This window comes from Monomorium pharaonis, chromosome 7 (genome assembly GCF_013373865.1).
Source record: "Monomorium pharaonis isolate MP-MQ-018 chromosome 7, ASM1337386v2, whole genome shotgun sequence".
Lineage (NCBI taxonomy): Eukaryota > Metazoa > Arthropoda > Insecta > Hymenoptera > Formicidae > Monomorium > Monomorium pharaonis.
Genome location: NC_050473.1, coordinates 1,628,542 through 1,655,451, shown reverse-complemented (window position 1 = coordinate 1,655,451; position 26,910 = coordinate 1,628,542). Strand labels below are relative to the sequence as shown.

At 43.8% G+C, this 26,910-nt stretch overlaps 2 protein-coding genes across 10 annotated transcripts in view; one reads left to right on the top strand and one right to left on the bottom strand.

Annotated features, from left to right (window-relative positions):
• The window catches only part of LOC105838656 (neither inactivation nor afterpotential protein G), a 102,079-nt gene that overhangs the window by 37,533 nt on the left and 37,636 nt on the right, over positions 1–26,910 (bottom strand). For 6 of the 8 annotated variants that reach the window (XM_036289847.1, XM_036289848.1, XM_036289850.1 and 3 more), the window contains 2 exons: positions 26,649–26,734; positions 5,582–5,666 (listed from right to left, as the gene is read on the bottom strand). In XM_036289847.1, coding sequence (XP_036145740.1) covers positions 5,582–5,666; positions 26,649–26,734 — 171 coding nt within the window. Of the gene's footprint in view, positions 1–5,572; positions 5,667–26,648; positions 26,735–26,910 lie in introns of those variants that run through there. The other 2 variants (XM_036289855.1, XM_036289856.1) reach the window with 2 other exon arrangements.
• Positions 1–26,910, top strand: part of LOC105838666 — a 69,106-nt gene that overhangs the window by 10,512 nt on the left and 31,684 nt on the right. The window contains exon 1 of one of the 2 annotated variants that reach the window (XM_036289860.1): positions 5,679–13,765. The exons of the other annotated variant lie outside the window; for it this stretch is intronic. The gene's annotated coding sequence lies outside the window, so the exon portion shown is untranslated. Of the gene's footprint in view, positions 1–5,678; positions 13,766–26,910 lie in introns of those variants that run through there. 2 annotated transcript variants of the gene reach the window in all.

Below are 26,910 nucleotides of genomic sequence, written 5' to 3'. Positions count from 1 at the left end.
TTCGAACGAAGTGAAACTTGTGAAATATTTGTTTACACGTTCGCGTATACTCGCGTAATTATACTTCTACTCGCAGTATCACGTGATACTCTACGCTCATTATATCGTCTTGCTTCCATCTGCGATTATTAATTCGCGAATAATTTTCACCCGAGCGGCATGCAATCAGATACGCGTCCTGCAGGATTTTCCGCGCGCCTCGGAATTACATTCAGGTGATATCACCGCGCTCCACGTCAATTAGCGTTTGATGTGCCGTACGTATATGTAATTGGGAACGATCCGCCGGGAGTTTCGAGATGTCGGAGGACGCCGGAACGAGGACGAGGGGTTGCCGTTGCGTCTGTCACTTCAGTTGACAAAAGATACGAGCCACGTGCGTCCTCGCCCCCCCGAACGAAAATATTCGAATGAAAAACAAACCGGTGAAGCATTCGCGACGACATCGGTGCTACAAGCGGTGGAATACCGAGTGACGGCGAAGCACTTCGATGACACGCCGGCATATTCAAATTTAAGTACGGAATACTCTCGACGCGCGACGGGAAGAAGACGGGTGACGTATACCGCACGGGCATTATAATTCCCGTTTTTGTGGACACTTTCTCTTCACGACGCGCGTATCCCACCCGAACGGAAAAAGCTCCGGGGGAATTATCCGGAGGGAAGGGAATTCGAAGACGCGGTTCGCTCGCGCGGATGGAATCCGTGTTGAAATCTTAAACGCAACGAGAATTCGAGTCCGCCTTCGCATAGTTTAGCGTTACATTCCTACGTGACAGTCCACCCGGTGCTCGATCGAGAGGCCTGCGTGTATACGAGGCACCGCTCGAATATTGGCACCGGTCGGCGTTCGTCGACGAGCGTGTAAATCGGGTGGAGGGTTTAAAATAGCACGGCGTTGCCGTGTGCTGCCCTGCACGCGCGTTATACATCTTTTCCTATTAGGCACGTATTTATCTCTCGCGGAATGGAATATTCTATCTGTCGAGATAACGCGCGCGCGTATCGAGGCCTCTCTCGAGCGGCCTTAAACCGATCCGATGATGCGGCACCCGAGCCGCATCGAAACCGCTGCAATCCTCGTAGGCGTGACTTACGACACTCGGACACTCTTTCGCGCGGCCGTGAGACACGTTATCATAACTTAGCGCGACTAATTGGACGCAGCGGGACGACGATCGCACGGAGATATCATTAGCGGTCATTATAGCTCGGCGTCTCGCGCGGAAACGGAAATCGACTCTCTCTCTCTCTCTCTCTCTCTCTCTCTCTCTCGCTCTCTCTCGCAATTGTTGATTCGCTGTTATGTCATCCGCACGTAAATCGAGTATACGTGCTCGTCCCCGATCGCATAGAGATATCAGCGAACGACAGATTTAAATTTGTGCAGTTCCGCGGGAATGCGAGACGTAAATCTAATTAATCGTTCAACGATGGTCGATCGTCTGTGAATTGCCTCTTGCGAGGACACCTGCGCGAATGTAAAGTGACGTAAATTCGCCGTCGCCGTCAACGTATTCAGACGTAAATGAATTATGCATGTCTAAAGTCTATCGTATATTAGTTACATACGTAACGTATTCACAATGCATAAGAATTGCAATTGGTCACTCGACGCACGCGGCGAACGCCGGTGAATCGTCTAGGGTTTATCGTCGCAAGAGTGTCATAATTCATAACGGTCGTCGGTACGGGAAGGGTCGTTATCGGGGAATTTTCGTAATATCATACTACACCTGTGTGCGTTCGGCTACCAGCGCGAATCGGCTGCGAGCCCATCGTGGAAAATTTGCATTACCGTTGCACCGCCGCGCGGACTCTCTTTCATCTCGCCCGAAATACCGTAAACTCTCGTCAATTCGACTAATTTAGTTTCGTGTACAAATACCTCGCGTCACGTGTGAATTTCACCCGGAGCCACGCGAGCCACGTGAGTCGCGATTTTTCGCGATTTCACGTTCGCGGTTTAACGTGGCAACTTTTGCGGCGAACGTTGCGCGAACTCGTCACCGGTAAGTACCGTTGCGAGAGGTGCAAATTAAACGGTGATTAGCGGGTGAAACCGCGACGAGCTCCCGTCTGCGAAGCGATTAGTATAAAGATGTTCGATAAGTTTACGAGTCTCGGTCTCGTGAGCAGTCGCCATTATAGGTCAACAGATAACATTTTTTTTTTACACTCCGCTCGTCACTTTAATAATGTGTTAGATGATGTTTTATTCAACAGTATTTTGAGCGAGATTTTGATACGCTGATTCCGTTTATGATTCATATTATATTATTTACCGAGGCTGCATCTGTGATTTTACGACAGCCATTGTGTATTAGAACGGAAAATAATTATTATTGACGCACATTTTTGCATCGTTCAGTTCTTAATTAACGTTAACTGTCAAATAATTGAAGTCCAACAACTTGTACAAGTTTTAAATATAGTAGTGTTGATTTTTTTAAATCAGCGTTATATCGAAAGACGAGAAAGCGCTACATGAAGCTTCTTACACTCGCGTTCCTGACGCACAGCTTCACGACGAGAATTATTAATAGACATTTCAAGGAGTAAACGAACAGTGGAAGATTGATTTAAGAAAGTACGATGCTTTTAATTAGATTCTCGCGACGAATGACATCATAGCTGGCATAAATCCACGCGTTTTATTGCTCGTGATTTCTCAGTTTTTACCTCGACATATTTCGACTACTTTGCATTATAATTATAATCCTTCCGTTATAATTATGTCTTTCTCAACTCATTCCACAGAATAGTTTGTTTAGCGTTCGCCGTTATTTACGCTCACCTATAAAGCAGACCGATAAAGAAGGCATTTTTTTATGACACGGCTCTGTGAAAAGCGCCACTTGATATTCTTCAGGCATGTCGTTAGCGTATCGATATTTTACGTTACGTTGGCTGTGTACAAGAGATCCTTTTTATTAGACCTCAGCGACGACGTATCGGACGACGACTGGCGTATCAGTTTGACGCAACGATTCGATTCGTCGAGAGGGATACATGAGATGACGACGGTCGTACAATCGTTAATCTCATTTCACGGAACTCATTTTACCGTCCGCAGAAATATGCGGCGAGATAATTTGACGACGATGAACGGGGCTTCTACCTGGTCTGGCATCTCATATTATTTCGCCGTCGTCGCACTTTACAGCGCTGTCGCGTATCTCGAGCGTGTTTCAATCGTTTCTAATATGTACACTTAATAAATTGGACGGATCTTCGCGCCCGTAAACATGTCGTCGAAGATACCCGGGATGCTCGGAAAATCATAAACGGCGCGGAATCGATTGGTAGCCGAGGCGCGATCGGGAACTTATTGGCCGTTTATACGCCACTTACGATAAGTGGCGTCGTAAATGCGATTGAATGCAGCGCTCGCGCTCGCGCGCTGCACAATGTGGCGTTTCGGCACGCCTCGTTGGGAGTTCCCGCCGATGAAACGCCAATGGAACGAGTTGCAATTGCGCGTAAGGTCGAGATACACGGTACAGAGAGTCGGTGTGCAATGCACGCCGATACGTTCTATTCGCGTTAATAAAAACGAAAGAGCTACCACTCGGTATCCTACAATTAAAAACGTCAATCGCTTTTTCGACTGCGTAAACGCGAGATCTGTTTGGGGGCAGCGCGCGACTGAAGAATTATATATCTAAAGCTGCAAGGATTACGTGACGTAATAAGAAGCAGAATGTGGAACATTACGAGCGATAAATAACAGGCTCGGGATAGAATAAGGGCAAAAAAAGCCGAGGCGAATATACGAGACACGTGATTTCCCTGGTGCGCGGTCGAAACACGTATACGCACGCAAGTGGTCTGACCGCCTTCGATTGACGTCGCGTTTGGCCCCGGCGCGCGTATAGTAATCCCCTCCCCCTCCTACCCCGTTTTACGAAAGCCGCGCTGTTCTTGTGCCTAAACAAAATTGTTCGCTTAACAATCCGAGGGCGCGTTTCGCGCGCGCGCGCGACAACGTGCGTGTTCCGCGAATTAACATTTGATTTTGTAAGTAACGATGTCACTTTACGCCCACTTATGATATACGGCGAGATAGTCCCGCGCCGGCGACAATAAAATTTTAACGCGGGCATAAAACGCGCCACCGTCCGCCTCTCGATATCGCCAGGCGAGCCCAGACGGATATTTGAGTATACGGCCCCCTCGCCGCAACGCGACGGCCGTAAGAGCATAAATAACGGAAATCCAACGCGACCATTTTGCAGCGTGCGCGCGGCCGATGAATATTTACGCTGACATTTAGACTTCCATTACTCCGCTCTCGCTGTGTGTATGCGCCCGCAGCGCGACAGGGGGGGGGGGGAACAATAGTCCGGTAACCACCGCGAAGAATCAATCCCTGTGATTTACCGTCGGTCGCGGATAAATAATTTAAGTAGATAAATACAGCCGCGGCGGAAGTGAGAGAGAGAGAAAGAGATCCATCGGTCGGAAAGAATTACTTCTTTTCGCGATTGACAACCTGCCCCTGATCTATCCCGCGCTCTCACTGCCGCCAGAGAGGCGTCCTTTATTTCCGGGGAAGCGATTTCTCTGCAGTCTCTACACAATTATGTGTAATATAATAAGGCGGTAAGGATTTACAGGAATTTTTTTGGCGCAGTCGTTGCATTTGGTTCTACACGGCGGATTTAATCCGACGCGCACGAGCGACGCGCGATCTTCGTTAAAAATTCCAATCATCTGGGCACGATCCTTATCCGGGACCGACAAAAATTCTAATTGCCGCCGCACGATCGTTATCGAGTGCTCGGAAAAGTTCTGACGGCCGGTACACGATCGTTCCGCTTCCTCCGTTCCGAGAAAAAAAATTCTGATTACCGGGAAGCGAGCGAGGACAGCCGGCATTAATCCGCGCTAATCGCGCCCGTGCGGGAAGTACCGTTCGATTAATGCCGCGGAGCAGGGGGGGGGGAGGGAAAGGGAGAGGGGAGCAAACGTCGAGCGATCGCCCGCTCGTTGGGACGACGGACCTAATTTACGATTTACCCTCGCGAAATCCGCGCGCGAGTGCCCGCGTTCGTGGACCGCGCGCGCGAATGACTAAGAGCTCATTAGCCACGCGCGTCAACCCGCGCGCCGTCAACCCTTTTTTCTCTTTTATGATTTCGATACGCGGGACGCGCGCTTTATTAGCGCGCGCTCCGTCCGCGAACTGCATCAATTAGAAGCGTCGCGAATACGTACGGGGACTTGATAGACGCGTAATTAGCGAATACCGGCCGCTTATCCGCGATACCCGCCTAACTCGTGTACCGATGCTAAATTATGCGCACGCTTCTCCAACCGCGGCGACACACGGAACTCTCGTTTACGCTGTTCGTTATCATTGATCGATCGTATGATCTCTCTCCGCCAGTGAATATACTCTCGATATATATTACGTATGTATGAGCCCTTTTTTTTACATTGCGTGAGTAAGCGTCGTCGTTAACGACAACCGGTATCGTTTCTTAGAATACTGTCTTCGTCGTTTGATATATCTATTATCTAAGAATTTTTCATATCGCATAAAAAAATGTTGTAAAAATCGTACGTTACCCACGTCCAGAAGTCCCTCGTAGTCCGGATTTCCTCGTCTGCCTCATCCTACCGCGCTCGCTTTCGCACACGGCGCAGCATGGGACCACCTAGGCGCACAAAAGAAACGTCGATTAGCAACCCGCAATAAGTCACCGAATGCCTTGGCTAGCGGCTATGTGCGTTCCAGCATTACCGGGCTCATTTGATTCGCACTGTCCGTAATTTCGGCCTCGCGAAAGAATAATGGCAAAATACGCAGACTTTCACCCGGAGGGAGCGCCAGTTCTCGTGGTTGCACCTGCCAAATTTACATGACACTCGGAGCCCAAGCCGGGTTTCGGCCGAGACGGCGAACAGCCGCCTTCCGTTTCTTCATCCCTCAATATCACGCATACACACGCATCGATAAATAATACACAAGCTTGCGAAAACATGTATAATTTGGGTTTCAAATAGCGAACGATAATTCTTTAATAATAATAGATTAGATAATTTCTCCAAGATCTCGAGATTGAAAATAACAAAGTTTTATTTGACGTTACTTTACGCTTCACAATTGTTGTTCCAAATATTTTGCGCGCAGCAGATAAAATTGTTTGAAAGTTTGAGTTAGATTTCGATAGCTTACTCCGCGTTATCTACAATCAGCTATGTTTCCGTTCGAAGAAGAGATATACTACCGACGTACGCAGATATCTGATACGTCGTGAGAGTATGGGAGAGTAACCGCCATAAATATCAAGCGGTCGCGGAAAGAATCAATCAATATAATCGCGACATTAAATCTCCGTCAATAACGGTGCCGATGAAAAATCAGCTCCGTTTCTCAGGAATACGTTGGAACAGTTGTAGATCGATATGCAAATAATGATCGTAGTCGAGGGCTGCCGATTACTACACCGATCAAGACAGCCGTTAAATTTAACGTAACGTGAGCAATTGATTGACGCAATTAAAAGGTTATTTTTTTTATAGCGATAATGCGGCGCGTAGTCGAGTGTTCCGCGACTTTGCAATCATTTAATTTGAAAATCACCGATTAGCATTTTTAAACCGGCAATCATTTCTCATAATATTAGTTTTATAGAAGTCACTGATTTCTCTTTAACCTCGCGAGCGGATAAACGCAGAAAAAGGGACGCGGACGATTTATGCGACGTTTCAACTCTCGCTGTGAGAGACGTTGGCGATTTAGATTTAGGACCCGGAGGGAAATCCTGATAAATTCTTGGACGAAAAGTAGCGGTTTCTCGACGTCCGACAGCCGAACATGCGTCCGCAAATACGATAATCACCTATAAATTTACGGATGGACATAAATTTCTTCGGAATTCCGCTTCGTCGATTATCAATTGAAACAAAACCGTCATACGTACACATAGGATTTCAACCGTAAAATCGGCTCGCACGTTCAAAATCGCGCGACAATGTAGGCTGTACAGTCAACTATTAATCAACCATTCGAGCGTATCCTTCCGCTCTAAATGTCCTCCTCGCTGCGAAAAGCTTACAGGACTCATTACATCGAACCTGTTCTCCATATGTATTTTTTCCACTTGTCCAATAATAGTATCGATATACTTGACTCTCTCTTGAAATTATAGATGTGAAACTGACCGCAAAATCGCACAATAAATGTCCCTGTCTATTGTCAGTTGATTAAACAAATTGTTTATTGTGCAGTGTAAAATCATATAAAAAAGTATCCCTACTACTATTCAATAAAATATGTAGATTTGCTGTTTCTTCTGTTTTTCAAAATGTAGACGAAAAGAATATAGAAGAAAAATTTCTCAAGTTAATCATACTTGTTTTTTGAACTGACAACAAAATTTACGTACATAAATTCATAAAAATTGTTCTGACTCTAGCAAAGAAAAAAAATCACGTTTTGCTACTGCTAGTTACTTGGAGTCATTGTACAGTCCCGTTTTTGCGCAATATTTTATCCCGTCATTTAATTATTACAAAACTGAATGCCGCGTGCAGGCCCGCGTCTGTTAATATTTTTTATTCACCGCGAATACGATACCTGTTGTGCATTAGTAATTTGAAATAATGCGCGATGACGTGACTAAGGTATCGTTTTGTTTCTGAGCAAAAAGGTAAACGGTCGTTGTTGATTGAAGTGTCGCATTCATTAATAACGCGTAAAATTACATGGTGCAGTTTTGTAACTGTAGCCAACATATTTATGACATTTAACCCGAGACATAATGTCTTTAGATATTAATAAATTATGTAACAATCAATGACGTACAAGTACAATATTTAGTTAATAATAACTTTTAATTAAGTTATAAAAATTACCTCAAATGCAAAAAATTTAATGTTCATTCCCGAGTTAAATATCAATTAGATTATAACTTTGGGATGGAAATATTTAAGTATTTGCGCTAACTTTTATTAATTTATTGTTACAGAAACTATGTATTGTTTTTAATTACTATGACCTGCATCAATATGTTGTAAAATGTAGCTTTAAAAAAATTTGCATTAGTACTGTTACACTTCATTAAAATTAAGAGTGCCCAATTACGTTTTATCCCGAAGACAACTGACGAAATTGAAAGTCGATTGTCGGCAGATTTGCATTTCTCAAAGACGCGTCGATTAAATTATCGTTAGGCCGGCGCGTCAGATTACTAATTGAACGAATCGATTGTTTCACTCTTATGTCGGACCAATTGATCGCTCGTCTGAAAGCTTTAGCCTTATAATGGTACCGCGGCCCGATTTACAAACTTTCATTCGATAAAGCAAGTTTCTAGATGCGTCGAGCATCTTCATTCCTCGAGCTGATAATCTCGGGTCGTTTCAATGTAATTATATGTGTGACTGAAACACTACACGCTAAGTACAAAAATTATTTTATTTTAATATACGATGGTCATGAAAAGTCTCGCTTTCACGCTTGAGAATTATCATTTAAAAATTATATGTTCATAAAAGTTTTAATGTATTTTGTAATGTGTAGCATTAGAAAATAGAATTAGGACAGTTATCTATCCTTTTTTATGGTTTCATACTGCAATTAATTATAATTAATATTTAAATTTATTATCACCACTTGTAAAAAAAATTAAATGTTTTCGATCGTAGCATATTGTTATTGATATTTTATATTAAGTTATTTCTTCAAGAAATTATTGATTACAGCAGAGCAATAAACTCGTCCTCATTCTATCTGTTTAGATTGATTTCACCAGATTTGTTATTCGCTCTCGGAGAGTGTATACGCAATGATACGCAGCGTTTATTTCTACTCCCCGGCACACACGTGATATCTCACGGAAGTAAATGCATGGCGTTAGCGATTGCAACGTACGTTCGGTGCGGCCAAAGACCGGAGAAATCGATGGATATTGTAATAGATTATCAAACTATTTCATCGAGCAATTTGAACTGATTTTCTTACCGTTGAAAACGAAATGAGAACGTTAATCGCTTTTCGTATCTTACATTTGCATGTTTACTTGCTGCGTCATTGTGGTTCTTGTATTGTTACATGCGCATATCTGCGATATTAGTGAACACGTGGTTGTAGTTGAACAATCGATTAATCAATTAAACTTACGTAAGATATTAATACGTATGCCATTTATCATTTTATGATTCTTTGAATTTTGTTAAGTTTAAAATTCAATGGTCTCGAAAGGAAATGTTGAGAACTTTATGACAGACTTCCAGCACGTTTCTCGTGCATGGACAATGACATTAGTCAATCTGTTCGAGTAAGAAATAAAATCAAACAGTCGCACGTACCACGTTATCTTTTACGGTCTCCCTTCTCTTTTCCAGATTCTTAGGACGCGCCTCTTTATCCCCGAGGATTTCTCGAACTTGTTCCCTAATGTCCACGGAGAGCGAGTTCTCGGCAAACAAAGCGCATTAGTATAATTATCGGGCCAGCCCTAGAACCGAGCTGTGGGAAAATGTCCACTGTGTGTAACCTGTCGATACCCGACGTTTATCCAATCAATTATGATCTCTACGCGCGGACTGGACCATACTATCGGTCGATAATGATCTTTAGAACAATCGGCAATGAAACCTCGTAATCTAAATGCGTCAACATTCGAAGGATCTACCGAAGCAGCATTGTTGTTTACAGTCTCAATTCATATTATTAAAATTCCCCGATTGATCAAAAACACTTGTTCTTACGGAAAAGAGTATGAGAATATAGTTTTACATATTAAATATATATGTAAAGAAAAATATCTTCAATTTTATGCTTAAAATTGAGAAAAAAACGGGATACATTATTACGCAAAAATATAGTCCATTGTATAAATTTGAAAGAGAAATAAATTATTTGCTACCGCACTTATTCTAAGACTCTCTTACTTTCTTTACAATTCTATTTATATGACGTTGCTGAATTTTTTATCTCCCGTGTAGTTGTATTCGATTGCGTGAATAGAAGGCGATGGATGTTGCCATCATCATTTATCTGGTTTATCGAGCGTTGACATTAATGGCGACGATCAGTTTACGACAATCACTTCGGAGAGTGTGAAAATCTTAAGGCGCCATCGTTATCTCCTCGAGCTCGAGCTTGAAGCCTCTGCCATGATTTTTCTCCTCGTTCCGCATTCAAGGAGGCCCGCTCCTCAAAGAGTATCGCGTAACGTGCGTTCCGCAGCGAGGAAACGTTCAATATAAACATTCGTGGGAAAGAGTTCCACAAACTGGATGATTGATGATTATGTTTGGAACGCGAATGGCACCAACGCGAGAGAGAAATGGCTCTCGTTAAAGAACAAATCGTAAACATGCCCAAGACAATCGCTAAACAGTCATCTGGCGCGTTCCTGCAGGCCTCATTGCCTTGTTTCAAGCGTAAACGCACGTTTCGTACCGCAGTTCGACGGTCATTATTGCCGCATGTCGCTCCGAGGCAACAATGAAACATGGAAATAAGACTCGGAAGTTACGGTACAGTTATCTTGACTAGTCACGATAGATGATTAAAGCGAAATTTGTTTACTGAATTGTACATTGAATAATTGGCTTTATAATTTTTGCCTTTCCTTTTATAATCGTGGAAATAACTGTACGTTTTTACATTAATTTTAATATTTACGGATCTAACAGTCTTTAATATCGCGTGATAATTGAGGCGTGATATTGATGTCACTGGTATGAGTAAGTTTTGATAAATCATCATGCGCCACACAAAGTGTCACATGCGATCAAAAGTGAACGTGCGCTATCCAGAAGAAGCCGATTAAAGAAAAAGAAGTTCAGCTGCGTCAAGTCCGAGCGTTCTCGCTTCGTAAAGACGATGACGCGACAAATTAGAATTGTCGTAAAAGTCAATCTGGCAGTATTTTGATCGTCTAAGTACGCATTTAAAGATGATTTCACTCATAAATTGATGAACTGTTGTGCATGTAGTATATAGATTTATTTCTCTTAGCACATACGCAACGGAGACTCACATTTAAAATATTTTCTAATCCTTCTATATCCTTGCAAAAAGGATATGAATATAATCTAAGATCGAGCTACGGAATGCACCAAACGGTTTATAGAAAATTCGCTTCAAGGGAAGAAAAAGATGGAACCTGAGATATCCGGAATTAGACGGAATTTCGATGTAAAATATACATCGATTGTAAAACGTACGTTCGCCTACCGGGGTCGATTCTAACGAGTCATCGGTTATCTGCGGGTTATATCGAGTCGTCGAGCCCCAAGCGCGCAGGCGGCTTGATACACATATATCGATTGATACGCCTTGATAGCTATCTGAGCTTAGAGGCACCGTGGTAGTAGTCGTCTGGGACGAGTAGCCGGGTAATTTGCCGGCGACCGCCTCGAGAGATACCGAGTCGCGCGGTCTCCATCGGGACGCTCCGGAACGCGAGTAATGCGCCTTCGGGGGATATCATCGGGCATCACGGTGACGTCGCGTCACCGTCGCGACGGTGCTCCCTATGGACCGAGGATCGATCCGCGCTGATAAATGACGGTTCACGAGAGTGAAACGTGTCGAGCGATTTCGGGCGGATTCGCTCTTAGATTGTATTCTAGCGCGCGCCACGCGTTCATTAATCTCTCTCTCTCTCTGGTTCCACAGACGAAATTATAACGTTTCCGAGACGGTATCTCGGCTCGGGAGATACGAGACATGTTAGACTAAAAAATTCCAATCCCCCGTGATTCTTTTCTTGTAACGCGGTCAACTTGAAAAGAATGATCCCGCATTTATTACACGAGAGGATATCACATTCAAGGTCGCGACGAACCTGCTGCTTGTCTATCGTGTGCTCTCGATAGGATCTGCGGAAAGCTGGTTTTCTTTGCGGCGTTTCCCTGGTTCCGAGAGCAAAAGAGGAAGGGAAAAAAAGGAGAGAGAAAAGAAGGCGCCCGAAGCGCCAAGTCTCTTGTTCTTTCTTTCTCTTTCTCGGACATCGAGCAGGTTTACGAGACATTTATTTCCGCTCGGTTGGCGATTCATAGGGCGTATCAGAGGAGCAGTGGCAGAATTTCCTCGTTCGTCACGCGCTCGTAAATCTCTCGCTCAACGAGACCAGGGGACATATTTCGCGGATGAATTATCGGACGAGCCTCGCCGCTTCGAGGAAACCGTCGCGTCGACAAATTGATCAAGTTAGAATTCAGAAACGCTGCACTTTTTGCAGCATCTTCGCGTGCAATTACGCGCAAAGGACGTACTCGGGGTGGATAGATATACTGCGGTTAAGTCTACCGTGTTCTCACTTCCTACACAATGCGATATATAAATAAGCGATCTCGCGGATGAGATAAAAATCTGGACAATTGCACAGCGCACAGTAAACATTCGTTTTGTAATACACATTTGAAGAGATGTTTCAGTTAATCTCTAGTATAAGATAAGAGTATTGAGTGATAAGATTTTATAAATGGGAAATCGTACATAAGAAATGCCGCGTGATGAGGATTTTTGTGGCTTAATTATAATTCACAAGATAAAATACTTATTATTTTTGCACAGAAGAATTAGCAAAGTACGTCTCGCTCCTAGATGGTATCTCTATTTTGCTGTCGACTCTCCTGTGCTTATGTGACTTTCTCGGCTTACTCCTTCCGAGAAAAGTAATTGTTATCGACTTCAAAGCGCCACTAAAACGACTGTCGGTTATCCCACGCAAGAGTGACCGGTTACGAGCGAACGTCTCAAAAAAGTCCCAAGACCCAAGCCTAATCCGAGTTACATAAATAGGCACATAAACAGCTTTTTTCTATCTGCTGATGGTTTAATTCGATTAACCCTTTCGTTTGCACGCCTTGCACGTGCAAGAATGAAATAATATAACACAATGTAATACAGAATTTGTAGGAAAAATAGGTTCAATTATATTCTCATATTTTTATTTGTACCGTGGCTGCAAATGCCTGGATAAATAATTAAAGTCACGTAATATTAAATTGATAATCAAGCCAACGATAATGGTATTAATAACCTTTTATTATCTCTTTCCTCCAAATGCTGTATAAAATTTGTTGTGGAGAATAATTTATATTATATAAATAATTAATATTATGTGAAAAGAGATATATGCATTTCAAAATTTAATTTATAAAAATATGAAATAAAAAATCGAGTGTTTTATTGAGCTGTAAATCGAGATCTATTAAACGAGGACCATGACTTTTCTCTCCCACGTAATCAGAGTTTCGAAGTTGCGTCGGAGAAGGGAGTCGTCGCGGGGACATCCGGAGTAGTCGGCATTATCTTGCATGAGTAGACACGTAGACACGGGGCCGCGTAAGGGGAGGGTGAACAACTCGGAACAACTCACTCAACCTGATCCGAAGCCGGCAGGCATCAACATGGTTTCTCCGCGCCGCGTGTGCTGCGTCTGTCCGGTTTTGTTCCTTCATCCGTTCGTCCGTCCGACCGGGCGTCCGTCGGGTCCCTGTCCCGCTGTCTGTTCCTAGGATGATCCTTAACGCGTGTTTTGACGCAATTAGTGGCCGCGTGAACAACGCCGCCCGTTGTTCCCGCGACGCGTGATCTCGCGTGTGAATCCGTTCAGTCGTGGTCCTTGCCAAGGACACGGTTGGTTATCGAGAGCGGCGAGAAAGTCTCTTCTGAAAGAAACTCCTGTTGTAGGCCTCGAAGGTCCTTATCGCCCTGACAACGAGTCGGCGACGACGGTCATTGTACGTATCGATGCGTCTAGGTTTCTTCGGCGCGCTATTTCTTTCGGTGAGTGCATGCTTTTAAATTGAATCAATGAAAATTTTACGGACTTTTCAAGGATCTGCCAAGTGTTTCACTTATTTTCACACTTTACTTTCTCATCTTATATCTTATCAATTATGGAAATAAGATTTTATTATAAGAACGGTGGCAATCGCACATATCAGCAAAATATAACTTTAAAAGCATTTTACACTTTAGGTTGCTGTTATTTTTTTAAATTTATATTCAAACTTAAATTAATTACATTTTTTAATTCTTAAGCTATTTACAGCAACGTTTCAAATAATATAATCATCTTTCAACGATAATATCATTGATTGAAACAATTCATTGATCCACTTCCTTTTACTGAAATTTTACTAAACTATAATTCTTCGTTCTCAGTAATAATTAATTTAGTTTAGTTTAAAGAAGGATCTGTATATAAAGAAATTTGTCAGCATTCGATCTTATCTTTCTACCTGTACATAATTGATATTCTGATGCATAATTTAGCGCCACTTTCTCTTTTATGCGTGGCTTACTTTTATTCCTATATTAATTAAATATTAATTAACTATCGGTGTTTATCAAGACCTGCCACCGCTCTTACCGCCCGGAATAATATAATTGAAAGTATCAATTACCCAGTTACGAAATATTGGTGTTATTAACGAGAATATGCGAAATATAAAATTAATGTAACACGACATTTTTCGCCGTAACGTGTTCCGCTCGCCCGGCAGCGTCGCCGTCCGACGTAATGGTGGAAAAATTTGCTAGAAGATTAATCGAGGACGCTATCGGTATATTAACTGCGTATTAATCGGCTGTCGGTTATTGAACATGCGTCTAAGTGAAATTGAAATCGCGGCGAACAGCCACTGTGTAATTTGCTACCGCGTTTTAATTGACCAACGATATTAAGCCCCCTCCCCCTCTGCGAGAAATAAGAAACGACGCGTGACTAGGGGATTAAATTCAGCGAATAGGATATCGGCGGCAAAAAGGATTAATTTGTTATTCCGCTTTAATTACATCGGGGAGCACAAGCGTTGCTTAGCGAGTTTCCGCCGATAACAAAGCTATCGGTGGCGCGTGTCACGCGGAATAATAATTATTCCACCGCAGCGGATAGTCGGCCGTAAACGGGATCGCTTTCGAATTCCCGCTGCAGGCCATAATTTGCAATACCGACAGATAATATACCACACGTATTAATGTGTCTCTCTCTCTCTCTCCTTCTCTCTCACGCAAACGCATGCTTGCCCGAGCGCGAGAACAGGTACTAGCAATTAAACTCTTTTTTTTTTATCGGCGCCAATCGACGCGAATACCAATGTTCGTCTATCATCGTTGTATTATCGTTGTACTAATAAACTCGCTCCAAATGCAGACGTGATTTTATTGTGACACGAGACACGACGTTTATTCGATTCGCAAACATCTTGTTCAGTGTTCTGCTATCAATTTTCTCTTTGTAGACAAGCACTCGAGGAAACGCGACTTTAGAGTCTCGTGGATTTCTGTCGGAATTTTTTGCCCGTGTATTGTGCACGAGGCACGTCCTATCTGCTCGCTTTCTTTCTTCCTCATCGGTCGCGACAGCTGACTGTGCCCAACCGGGTATGTGGAAATTGACAAATGCCCTTGCGCGAGCGCCGCGGCACGTAAATTAAAGCTCGTAGTCGACTCGCGTTCCCCCTGCGTTATTAATTTTCCGCGCCGTTAATCCCGATCCGCGTCCACGTAGCTCGCATTATTCGACGGGTGTCCGGCGTGAAACTGTTGCGTCGCTATACCTTCATAAAGCCTCGACGAGAGATGCCTCCTTCGGCCTCCTTCTGAGAATAAACAGCGTCCGATAGGCCCGGCCCGTTATCGCGCGAGTCGATTTTAAAGAGTTCGTAATGTATGTGAAATCGATATTGAACATGCGAATACGTTTCTTGGAATAATTAAAAGTAAAATAAGCACCCACGGCGAGGAGCTCACTGAGATGTATTCCTAAAAATAATTCTCTAACCGTGCGTTTCGTTGCGGTAAATTCTAACAACATCCCCCGCTCAGGCACGCTCGTTATCAAACTTTGGCTCTCCGCCTCGGACTTCCATTTATTCTGCCATCTATTTATTCCTAATATTTTGTCTACGGCGCCGTCGGCCGTGTAAACGGTCGTGCCGCATAATGCGTCAATCGTTGGACGTCGGGTGTGCGTAAGTGCACGCGTATTTACGCACGACACGGCAACCCCGTCTACCTGCTCGACCGTGTCTGGCACCTGTACGGTCGCGTACTGTTCCGCTCGCAAAAAGAACTTCATAAATTGTATATTTATAGTGCAGTTGCGGTGTGCTTTCGCGTTGACGTCAAGGCGGGAATGAGCAGCAAAATGGAAAGTTTGGACCGATCGTAAATTCGCAAGTTTCGCGGAAATTTGAGAACGTATCTCGCAAAGGCGGTAAATATCGCATGTTATTTGACGCGTTATTCGGCGTGTTGACGGCGTGTACTTGTTTCTGAAGCACAGATACGGTGTCTCGTTGTCGGATTACAACGCGGATTACGAATACGCAAGCGATCACAATATCTCACGCGGCGAGAGAGTCACGGCGGAGGAATATCGACACAAAGTTGGAGAACGCGCGGGTTGGACGACGCGACGGTTGTCGCTATAACGCATCGTCGCGCCGGTTGACAGTGGCATTAATTAAGACGCGATTCCGTAGCGGTAATCCGACAGGCAAATTGCCGCGAACACACAAACCCTCATCCCGCCGCTGGCGACGCGTCGAGGCGATTTTGCCGCTAAGTTCACGCTGATCCATTGCCGCATTTGGCGGCTGGCGCGCTGTCGCGTTTTGATAACGCATGACTGGCCGCGCGAACATGATGCCGGGAGATAACGTTTTTCGGTGAGGATCGTTTCCCGTTCCTTGTCGATGTCACTTGATCGTTGCAGCTCGAGCGTAATCGAACATATCCAGTACGAATGCTCATTTATCTCGAATGACGATGAAGTAGTTTAACACGAACATAAGAACGTCGCTCGACCCATATATGGCTCGTTCTTATTATTTGAATCCTTCCCGCGAGAAATCGAATAATTTTTCAACCTGGACCAGTCACTTTAGCCAAGAAATTTCTCGGGTCACGTGGCAAGTTTTTCTCGTCAAACATCTTTAATACTTATCTTTAGAAATTAAATTAAAAATTAAATATCTCTTTTTAACGATTGCAGAGATCCGCCTAGTTTCTACTTTTTAATTACATCTAAAAAAAAAATAATAGAAAAATAGTTTTAATTCCTTGAGACAGATGAAACACGTAGGAGAAGGAGGGGGATTAAGGAATGCGGCATCTCGCTGTTCGTTCGCCATCAGCTGGCATCTGACAAATTGAATTTACTTCGGCTCGATGGAAGGAGATCATCGTGAAACACGACACGCCCTCCTTACGCTTCTAACTACCGGGGAAAATCAAAGGAGCGACGGAGAAGCCTCCGCGCCGAGCGCCAATAAACCCCTTATGTTATTGTGACGCTACGATAAGCCGCGCGCCAAGGCAGATGAAAGGAGTCGCCGAAGATATCCGGCGTTTTGAGAACTGTCGCCCGGATATTAATGCCGATATTTGATCCCGCCCGATATCACTGTCACAGTATCTTACTCCAGATACCGGCGTGCGTGCGGACGCGTGTAGATTTTACGTCGGAATTTTTCGTGGCGCTGGTTTATGACGCTCAGAACTATCGACGGAATCTAGTGAAAACGCAAGTTTACTCGGACGGGCGCTTTAGAGGCCGGGGAATCTCGGTAAGAGGTGTATTGACGCTTGTAAATTACTGTGAGGTTTTCGCTGTCACGGTCACTGTCGTCCAAGGTTGCTTCGTAGAAATGTAGAAACGCCTCGCCGTCCAACGGCTTTCTTTTAATGACAAAGATTGCCATTGTCAGCGCCGTTAATCCTCGTTCATATATTTTTTCTCTCTCTCTCTCTCTCTCTTTCTCCCCTCTTACATCTTGCACTTCGAGAAATTTTCGGAGAATTGTCTCGAGGTGCGAGCACACATTCAGTTGACTAACAAGTTACAATACCGCGTCGTAAAACTCGTTACGTACATGCGACGAAAGAAAACGCGAAGAGAGGAGCATCGTGAGGCACGCGAGATTTTTCAAATGTCTACATTTCAGCGGTAACAAATTAACATATCCGCCGTGCGCACTTTACACGCACGGCAGGTCTTCCCGAAGCACTTGTAATCGCCCCATTCATGCACTTAAATGCTTTGCAATCGTAGAAGGGGCCTACTCAGACGCGTTTAAGCGATACGGCTGCTAAGGTAGGCGAATCCTTATTATCCACTCAGACTACATCCTTGTCAAGGAAGAAAATCTTAGCAAGCGGATAAGCGGCAAGCCATGCTATTTGAAAGGAAACGTTAAGTCGCGTCTGCACTTGAGCACGCACGAACTGTACGCGCATAAACGTGCGAGAGGAAGAAGAAAGTAATCTTTCCTTTTTATTTTTATTTTTAACTTGAAACTGTACGACGATAAAAAACTTTTGCAAAAACAGAAACGTTGTGTAAGCGATCAGTTAATGTAGATATTATATAAAAGATATCAGAATTAAACCTGTGATTCGAGTGCGATGACAAGAAATATGCGAACGATTTGTCGGCCGGTACACGGAGATATAAAATATCGAGACGCATCCGGTATGAGGCCGATGCTGTTTCGTATGAGGAATTTCGCTAACCTGGCGAGCAAACACACGGCCAGCCAAGTGGCCATTGACTAGGCTGACCGTTTAATGGCGCCGGAAATACCGCGCGAAACGGTCACACTCTCGCGTACTTTTAACGCCGCTTCTCCACCGCAGGTAGTCACTTTATGCACTACGTCTGGAGAGAAAGGATATTCTATCCGCGGCATCTTCAAGCGCCAAACGTCGAGACGAGATTCCGAGAAAGTTAAAAGGTATTGCTCGCGTTTCAATGTGCAACAATGTTTCACTCATCCGCAAGAAAATATTTATTTCATCCTTGCTAATTCAGTCATTAATTTATATATATATTTTTATAAATAATCTACTTTAGAAGAAAGCGTAATTTGGAGAAATAGAAATTCAATATATACATTAATTATATTCTCGTAAAAGATCAATTGAGGTTGTATAGGTAGGAAATTCTATGAAATGGATAGCAATATACTAAATGGCTGGTAATGTTGGACAAACGAAAAAAAAAATACCTAGGAGGCACTTCCAAGAGGCTAAAAAATGTCTTTCTAATAGCTGGAAGAAGAAAAAGAAGACGTAATCAGAAAGAGGGAAAAGGAACAGCGTCATTGATTAAATCTACCGTTTAACCACGGCAACTTATTACGGTGGTAACGCAAAATCTTCCACTTAGAAACGGTCTTCTTCTTGAACCGGTACCCTCGGCGGGAGCGAGAATGAGGATCGAGAGGTAGGCAGACAGCACGATAGACGAGCAGAGGCTAGAGGAGAAGCTCATTGATCGTCGCGCGATTTAACGACGTTGGGACCGTTGTGGACATTACGTCGCTCTTTTATCTCTATTTGTCCCGAGACAGGCACGCGTGTTACAGCGATGTTACCGCCGGCAATTACCGGCAACATCTTCGTCTGTCCGAGTCGCCCACGGGGCGGATTACGAGGAACTGTCATTGTCGGAAATGATCGCGCCGATTTAAATCTGTCCCGTTCGCCGTTCGTTACCATTATCAAGTCATACCGTGCAGCGATAGTAATCGCTCTCCCTCTCCCCCTCCCCCGCCGGTCAAAGTACTGGTGGCAGAACTGGTTTGTGTCCTTTTTTTTTTAATTACCCTGCCGTAGCTAAGCGCGCACTAGTTGAATCCTATCGGGAAAAATGCGCGACAAAGATAGCATTAAAAATTTACGCAAGCGGTCAAATTACTAATCTAGAAAGTTATCTTCGTGGATGAATGAAAAAAAATATCGTGGCATTACGTGTTTTGAATTCCAATCCTTTCGTGCGTCCCCGCGCGTTCGTTCAATTTCAATTTTGTCCAGCGGGCGCGCGTATCTCTGCAAATCTGTTATTACCTGTGTGGTCGCGTTTTGTAACTCGCGTCGTATCCTGCAATTTGAAGATACGGTTCGCCAGAGCCGGTACTACGTCGATACTCATTATACCAACGATACTTCTCTACATCGCGCTTTATCGGCCGGCCTACGGAAGTCTACGTGTTTGTCTATCAGTTTTGATATCGATTACCGCTCGTCGTAGTCATTTGCATAATCGCTCGTGCCGTTTACTAATGGCGTTCACTTAACGCGTCACGCGATTGCTCAAAAGAGCGGGACAATCTTTGGAAATCTCCGCGATTCAACGAGTTTCGGCAAGACCGAAAATATCGCGCGATATTTATTCGCGCCAGTTCCAAAGATTTTTATCGGCTATTTGTATTCGTTTGCACCTCCATGCGGAATGTCGCTGATCGAGTGCGTAAATGTCTCGCTATTGAACACATATCTCTGTCATTTCACGGCGCCAGGACACCGATTTCGTCGCGCGTGCGTTGCTGCACCTCGCCAACCTCGCGAACGTACTTACCGATCACCCGATTGATTTATTCTAGCTTTGAATGGCGCCCGTGCGGATGACGGGCGATCAATAAAGGCGCATACCTCGTGACAAGCGTGAAAGCTGGACCCGTCAACCGGCGGCGGTATCGCGCGGTACACTACAACATCATTAACCCACTTTTTCGTTATCCGCGGCGATCAACGGAGTTGCCGCTACCTCGGGTTAGAATTTCGTGGAAACGCGGGCAAACGGTAAACTTGTATTGCGAAATCGTCCCGCGGAGAATGCCTCTTCATATTAGAGTTCGCACTTTACGAGAAAACTCTAATCACTTTATCGATCTCGTGATAGTTAGCTGACGATTCCAATCGAATTATCATCAAGTCGATAATAAGACGCTTTTAGTTGTTAGTCGGCATAATTTATCGCACTTTCGACAGCTCGGTTATTTTTTCGTCTTTAATATAATATTAAACGTTTAATTTAATTTAAAAAATTAAACGTCATTTAACATGTTAAGTGGCAATCGCGTTTTTTTTCTCAAAGCGCTTTGCGCTTCTGTGAACTGACACGTAAATTGTTTGTCACGCGCGAAATCGATAGAACCGAATAGATTTATCATCGGATAGTGCGAGATTCAAAGAGACGACGTTTCTTATTACGATGATGCAATCTCGTATGATCCGCTGCCTGTCTAGAATGCGTTCTGGGTACCTCGACTAGATAGAATTCGAAGCAGAGGTTGAGATGTAAGGTAACGGGCCCCCCGCTGTGCACCCTGTCACGACGGTCAGCACTCTCATGTTTGCCACGTGTACACGTGTTCCAGATGACAAGAAATCGCACACGAAGAATTTCAATTCCGAGTACAGTAGGATTTTCGAATAAAACGAGAGAGATAGAGAGAGAACCAAAAGGAATAAATTTCTAAAATAATATACAATCAAAGCACAAAAGAGCTTTGTGAGTGACTTCAGTTACATGAAACTAAATAAGATTAAAAAATGAATAAATATGTATTCTTTATATACAAATACATCTTTTTTTAGAGGTCTATTCGAATTTCAATCGCAGATTCTGAGCGGTTAAGCGAATCGAATCCTTGTAATTCGATTCTACGTCCCTAGGGACCGCAGCGAAAAAGGGAGCCTAAAAGACGAGTGTAAAAGTACCGGGTTCTGTTATTTAAACAACGGAGATCTTAACCAATGCGAACTCGTAAATCACATTTTATCGAGCGTGTAATACGAATGAGAGTCCCGCCATTATTAAATTTCTACGCTGCGGCTTAACGATGACATAATTTTATTCGCCGCGGCAAGATCTCCCCGTTTGTAGTTACACACATGTGTTATTCTGTTTAACGAAACACTCGGAAGCTTACGAAGACGCGTAGCGTGTGTATTTCAGGTCATAAAACAAAACCCGCATTCGTACGTTTCTTTTTCTCCGTGCACACCGCGTCGACTGATTTATTCACGGCAACCCTGTTTCGTAATCCGCGTAAGCTTTACATTTCTGACATTCAAGATTCAACACGTGGTGTTTCTTGTCGCCGATTTCACCGAGGAAAGAACTGGCGGTTGTGATAGTAAAGGGTTGATCGTAAAGCGTCATCTGGCGATACTTTCACCCGAGGAAAGCCCACGTGGATTTAATAAAGTATTGTTTTCACAGCTGAGATACGTTTTCGTTATAGACTATTATTTTTTGTTGTCATTAACATTACTCCGGCGTGTATATCTTTAATAACAATTTACAAAACTACGATTATTTCTAGTATCTTACGGAGTCGTGAGATACTACAGACGTAAAATCGCATGCTCGGTATGTTTAACGCGGAGATTGCGTTTTTAATTAATAGAGAGAACCAAGATGGAAGTTAGTAAAGTGTCGAAATATTTTTTTGTGAGTCTGTAACACTTGAAACAGCATGTTGTTTCAAACATACGTGTGAATACGGTCAAGTGGCGTAATGTAATATTTAACATATATTTTCATAAATTAAGTTTTCGTTCTTCTAAATTCCATCTATAAATACTCTTAATGAGGTTCATTGAAACAACCACAGGTGGTCATTTTTTAATTCGATTTCTGTGTCGTATAGTTTCAAGTAGAGAGAAAGAATTATCGCCATTGAATGTATGCGTAAAAAACTTGTATAAAAAACTTAAATATTCTTTATCGCATAAGAGAAATTTCCAATAAAATGTTCAAATTATGATAATAATAAGCTTCTGGTGTCGCGTATCTTTGCGTCTTAAGCCTTAGTCTTAAGTCAAAGCCGATATAGAGACGTTAGCTAGTATTAATATCTACAATTTTCCCGCGTCAAAGCGAATCTTCGGCTCGCGCACAAAATCGAAATGTCTTTCTGATCAAAGCGAGTTTCCTCTGTGATTCCTCTGTGAAATTTTGGCACGACGTGACGCGCGGAAGGCGCCAGATCGGAACCGTCGTCGCATTGCATTTAGAGATCGTAATAATTCGCATAAGCAATCCAGTCGTAACATCGATTTCTAGAGAACCTAGAAATCCAGAAAACCGAGAAATAGAAGCTATTTTAATATGTTTACTTGTGCAATCGCAAACATAATACATTTTGCAAATTGCATCGGCGAATGTATTATCTAAAATTGTATCAACTAGTTACGAAATGAAATACAATCGACGTCGGACAAGGCGTGTGTGGGCACGTTCCAGTGTGCTAAATGTGTTGCAGCCGTGGCATGACTCGGGATCGATTAGGGACGCTTCTCCCGCGGCGCAGCAAAGAAGCCAAAGGGTCTCCCCGGTGGTATGGTCCTTTTGTTCCCGGCGAATCGCCAGCGCGTCAGAAGGCACGCCACGACCTTGCCGCCCACAATCCCGTCGACTGTCAGAACTGTCAGTGTTTTGCAGGTGCGGTTGTCTTATTCGTTTTTCCCCCCTCGTGCATTTTGCACTTCCATTTCGTTGTTTTCGTCTTTGTTACGCTTGCTATTTCGCCCGCGATGGGCTGCTTCCTCGACTTTCTGTCGCACCGTTGTACAAATCATTTCAAGATAATCTTTGATAATAAAATGGTCGAGACTGTTGGATTAAATTTACAGCATTCTGCCATTTCAGATTTACTTCATCGTAAACGAGAAAAATATTGCACGAACGTTTCAGTGATCTAATAAATATTTCGTTAATTTTGTTCTGAAATATTCTATAATTCTATATATATTGCATTTTATGCGTGAAACGCGACTCGCGGTAGAGCAGAGCTCATTTAACGCCTATTCAAGTCCGGCCGCAGTTTGTGCGGTCGTCGTGACACACACGTGTCCGTGCGCGCTGTGCATTAGACGAATTACAGGTCGAGATCCGGTGGTTCGTTAACGAGATAAAGCATTCTCCAGCGCTCGTTGGTCAGCCCGTAGAAAGCCCGCGTTGCCATCCGACACTCGTCGCAGTGTTATTCCTTTGTGTGAGTCACGCCGTCAGAATTATGAGACCACCAGTTCGGCGAAGTTAATAGAATATACATCAGAGTTATTCAATTACATATTTTGGAAATTGCGTGAGATAAATCGTGGGGAGGAAATATAATCTTCGTATACACATTTTTGTCCAAGGAGAGAACATATACACATATCTCTCAAACACCTCTTGGCTGGCACCTAAATTCTGTATGGTATAATCGCGAAAAATCCGACGACGAGCGATTCGAGATTAAGACGCGATTTCGGGTCAGACGGCTCGCCTCATCCCTTCTGTTGTAAAAATATACGATTCCGAGATATATAATCTCTTCCATTGCTCGGCGGTCGTCGAGCAAGTCGCAATATATTCTGTCGCGCGTTATATGTACCGTTGCTGGATACATTTCTTTTCTTTCTTTTTTTTTTCTTCAAGGCACATACGCGACAATCTTTAATCGGCGTTCGTAAGGTGGACTGTATCTTTCCGGCTTTTATCGCGTCACTTCGGGGCCCCGACCGACCGGGCCCCCGTAATGCCACAAATGAGGTCCGGTCTCTCGGGTTCGCGGCAACGGCTACGTAATCATCGGTATCACGAAATGGCTCGCTTAATGCCGGATTTGAGGTAGCCAGTTTCATTAAGCGCCCTACATCCGCCTTCGCACCAGTTCTCGACTCGCTCCCGATGCTATCTGACCGCGTTCCTCCCCCGGCTTTTAATAAACGGTCTCGCCCGGGTAATCGTTATTTCCATCATTTCGTTCACAAGTTATCCCGTGAGAGACGAGGAGTATACCCGATGATTAATTCCTCGCAACGATTTTGCGCTCTTCGCCCCGTTTTTTATAATTATAATAAAGTTATTTGTAAAAATTGCGGTAAAACAGCTACGTAGCCGCGTTAAGTGGCGCGGCCAGCCACTCTCGGAGCGTGTTTCCAGCACGGATTCCTTCGTTCGCAACATAGCGCTTCGTAAACAATGAGAAACTTTTCTAGAAACGGCCCTCGCTAATTTGCCGCAAACAGTAGTAGTCGCTTTCGGGTAAGGTAAAAGTATCAAATTCTTCGAAAGACGATAGCGTGAGGTGGCAGTTCTTTTTTTTTTTTTTTTTTCCTAAGAGCTCCGTCGCGTCAGTGAGAGGCTTTCCCGGCGGAAGACACTCGAAAGTGTGCCTCGAAGACGGATAAACTCCGCGGTCAGCATTTTCGGCACTCGGGTTTCTCATAGCTCGTGCTAATCCAAGACACGGCCGGTGCATCGCGACGAGGAATTGTGAGATCCCGAGAACAAACACGCAGCGAAGGCCGCCTCTTTCCTATCTGGTGGACTGTTTGTTTTCTCTCTCTCGCTCGTCCGTCTAAAATCCACATAATTACTGTGAGAACCGAGAGCCAACAGCAGCGCATAGCGCCTGCACACGAGGTCGGTGAGAAAGGGAGAAAGATTCGAGAGGACCGTGCCCTCAAAGGGATACGTTTGCTTAGGTGGTGGTCGATCTTTTGTTTCTGTATCTTGTCTTGGGCGCGAGAGAAGGGTTGCCCCGTTCTTCCCTCCCGTTTGGAGTGGAGCCACTCGGGAATGGGAGCCTCGTCGACACTCCGTCGTCGCCCGGGACCGCCGCTAACGCGCGCGCGGCTGTGTGTGAACGGAATGTAACTCTTCCTCTTCTTTTTCTTCTTGTGTACGGCGTGTCGCGGGCCAGCGTGGTCAAATATTGAGGAACATGTGAACGGTAAATAATCGGGAGGCCTTAGGAGAAGTTAAGCCCGGCGATTCCCGCCCGATATTTACTTCAATTTAACGGGGGCCCGTAGACGAGAATTTTTCTTTCCACGAACGAACGATCGTCGCGTGGATGCATTTCTATTTACTACTCGTAAACGAAGCATCCAGTGAGAATGGACGTATATATATATATATATATATATACTGGATGTCCTCCAAGCTCTGTCAGCACTCCCTTTCTCAGCACGCTACAACGGACCATGGGGGATTAAGGCACGCAATCACATCTCGCGTTTTATCGTCTCGCGGACGTCTCTCAACGTCTCGAAATGGCACGTACACGGGACGCTCAACAGCATAAGCAATTCTCGCTTTTTTAGCGCACGTGAGCCCAGCCGGACGATGGGGGGAACTTGTCATCGATTGTCGCAAACGTTATGACATGCCGAGAATCGGTGACGATAATCTTAGGATCTAATGTCGGCAATCTATTTGCGGCCGATGCTTTACGTGCGCGTGATATAATATACGAATCAACGTTTGGTCAAATAAAATGAAGCCATAATAAAGCGCTTTTCGTAAAACTGTTACTTGAGTCTCCGAGATTAGAGAGACGTTTCTCTCTTTGATGAGACATTTGAAACAATATTCAACTAAGAAATTAAAAATTTAAAAATAAATAAATTGCTATAAGAATATTTTGTTTCTTTTGCAGAAGATAAATGTTCATGCGTCACGGTATAAAATAAAATTGAGCAAACTATGTTTTGTTTTAAAAAGTTTATCTAATAATTTTCATAATGATTATTATATCGTAGAGAAATGTGTTTATTTAGATCAATTTTAATTTAAATCCGTGGATACTATGTACATGCAACCTACGCATTATTTAAATATAGCACAGATATCGTAAGAAATAGTAACGATAAGATCATTAACTCTGGTCGTACTATTTCTATTTCGCGTTCATTATATATAATTACAGAAACACTACTTGCAGATTCGATTTAATCTTAATCTCCGGAATGTCTAATGGGCAATTTGATTTTGATTTTCCCCGTGAAATTTATGTCACGGATCTGCTTACGTATTTATTCACGTCCGCCTGCGCGAATGGATTTGTATTAATAAAAAAAATTTTTTTCAACTTACCCCCACGTGAACATGTCGACGATGTTGAAGACACCGGCCGCCTCCTGGCTTTATTGTCCGCGTTGTCGTACCGGGCAATAACACGTCTGTTAACAATAACAATACTTATTAATAACCGCTCGCGCATTGATTTGGGTTGAGAGACAAACTGCTGGTTGGTAATGCATCATCGCCGTAGGGCGCGGATGCAAATTCACCGGGTGACATGTGACATATTCAATAAGAGAGCCGGCTCACGGCTCGCCGTGCCCCTGCGTATTAA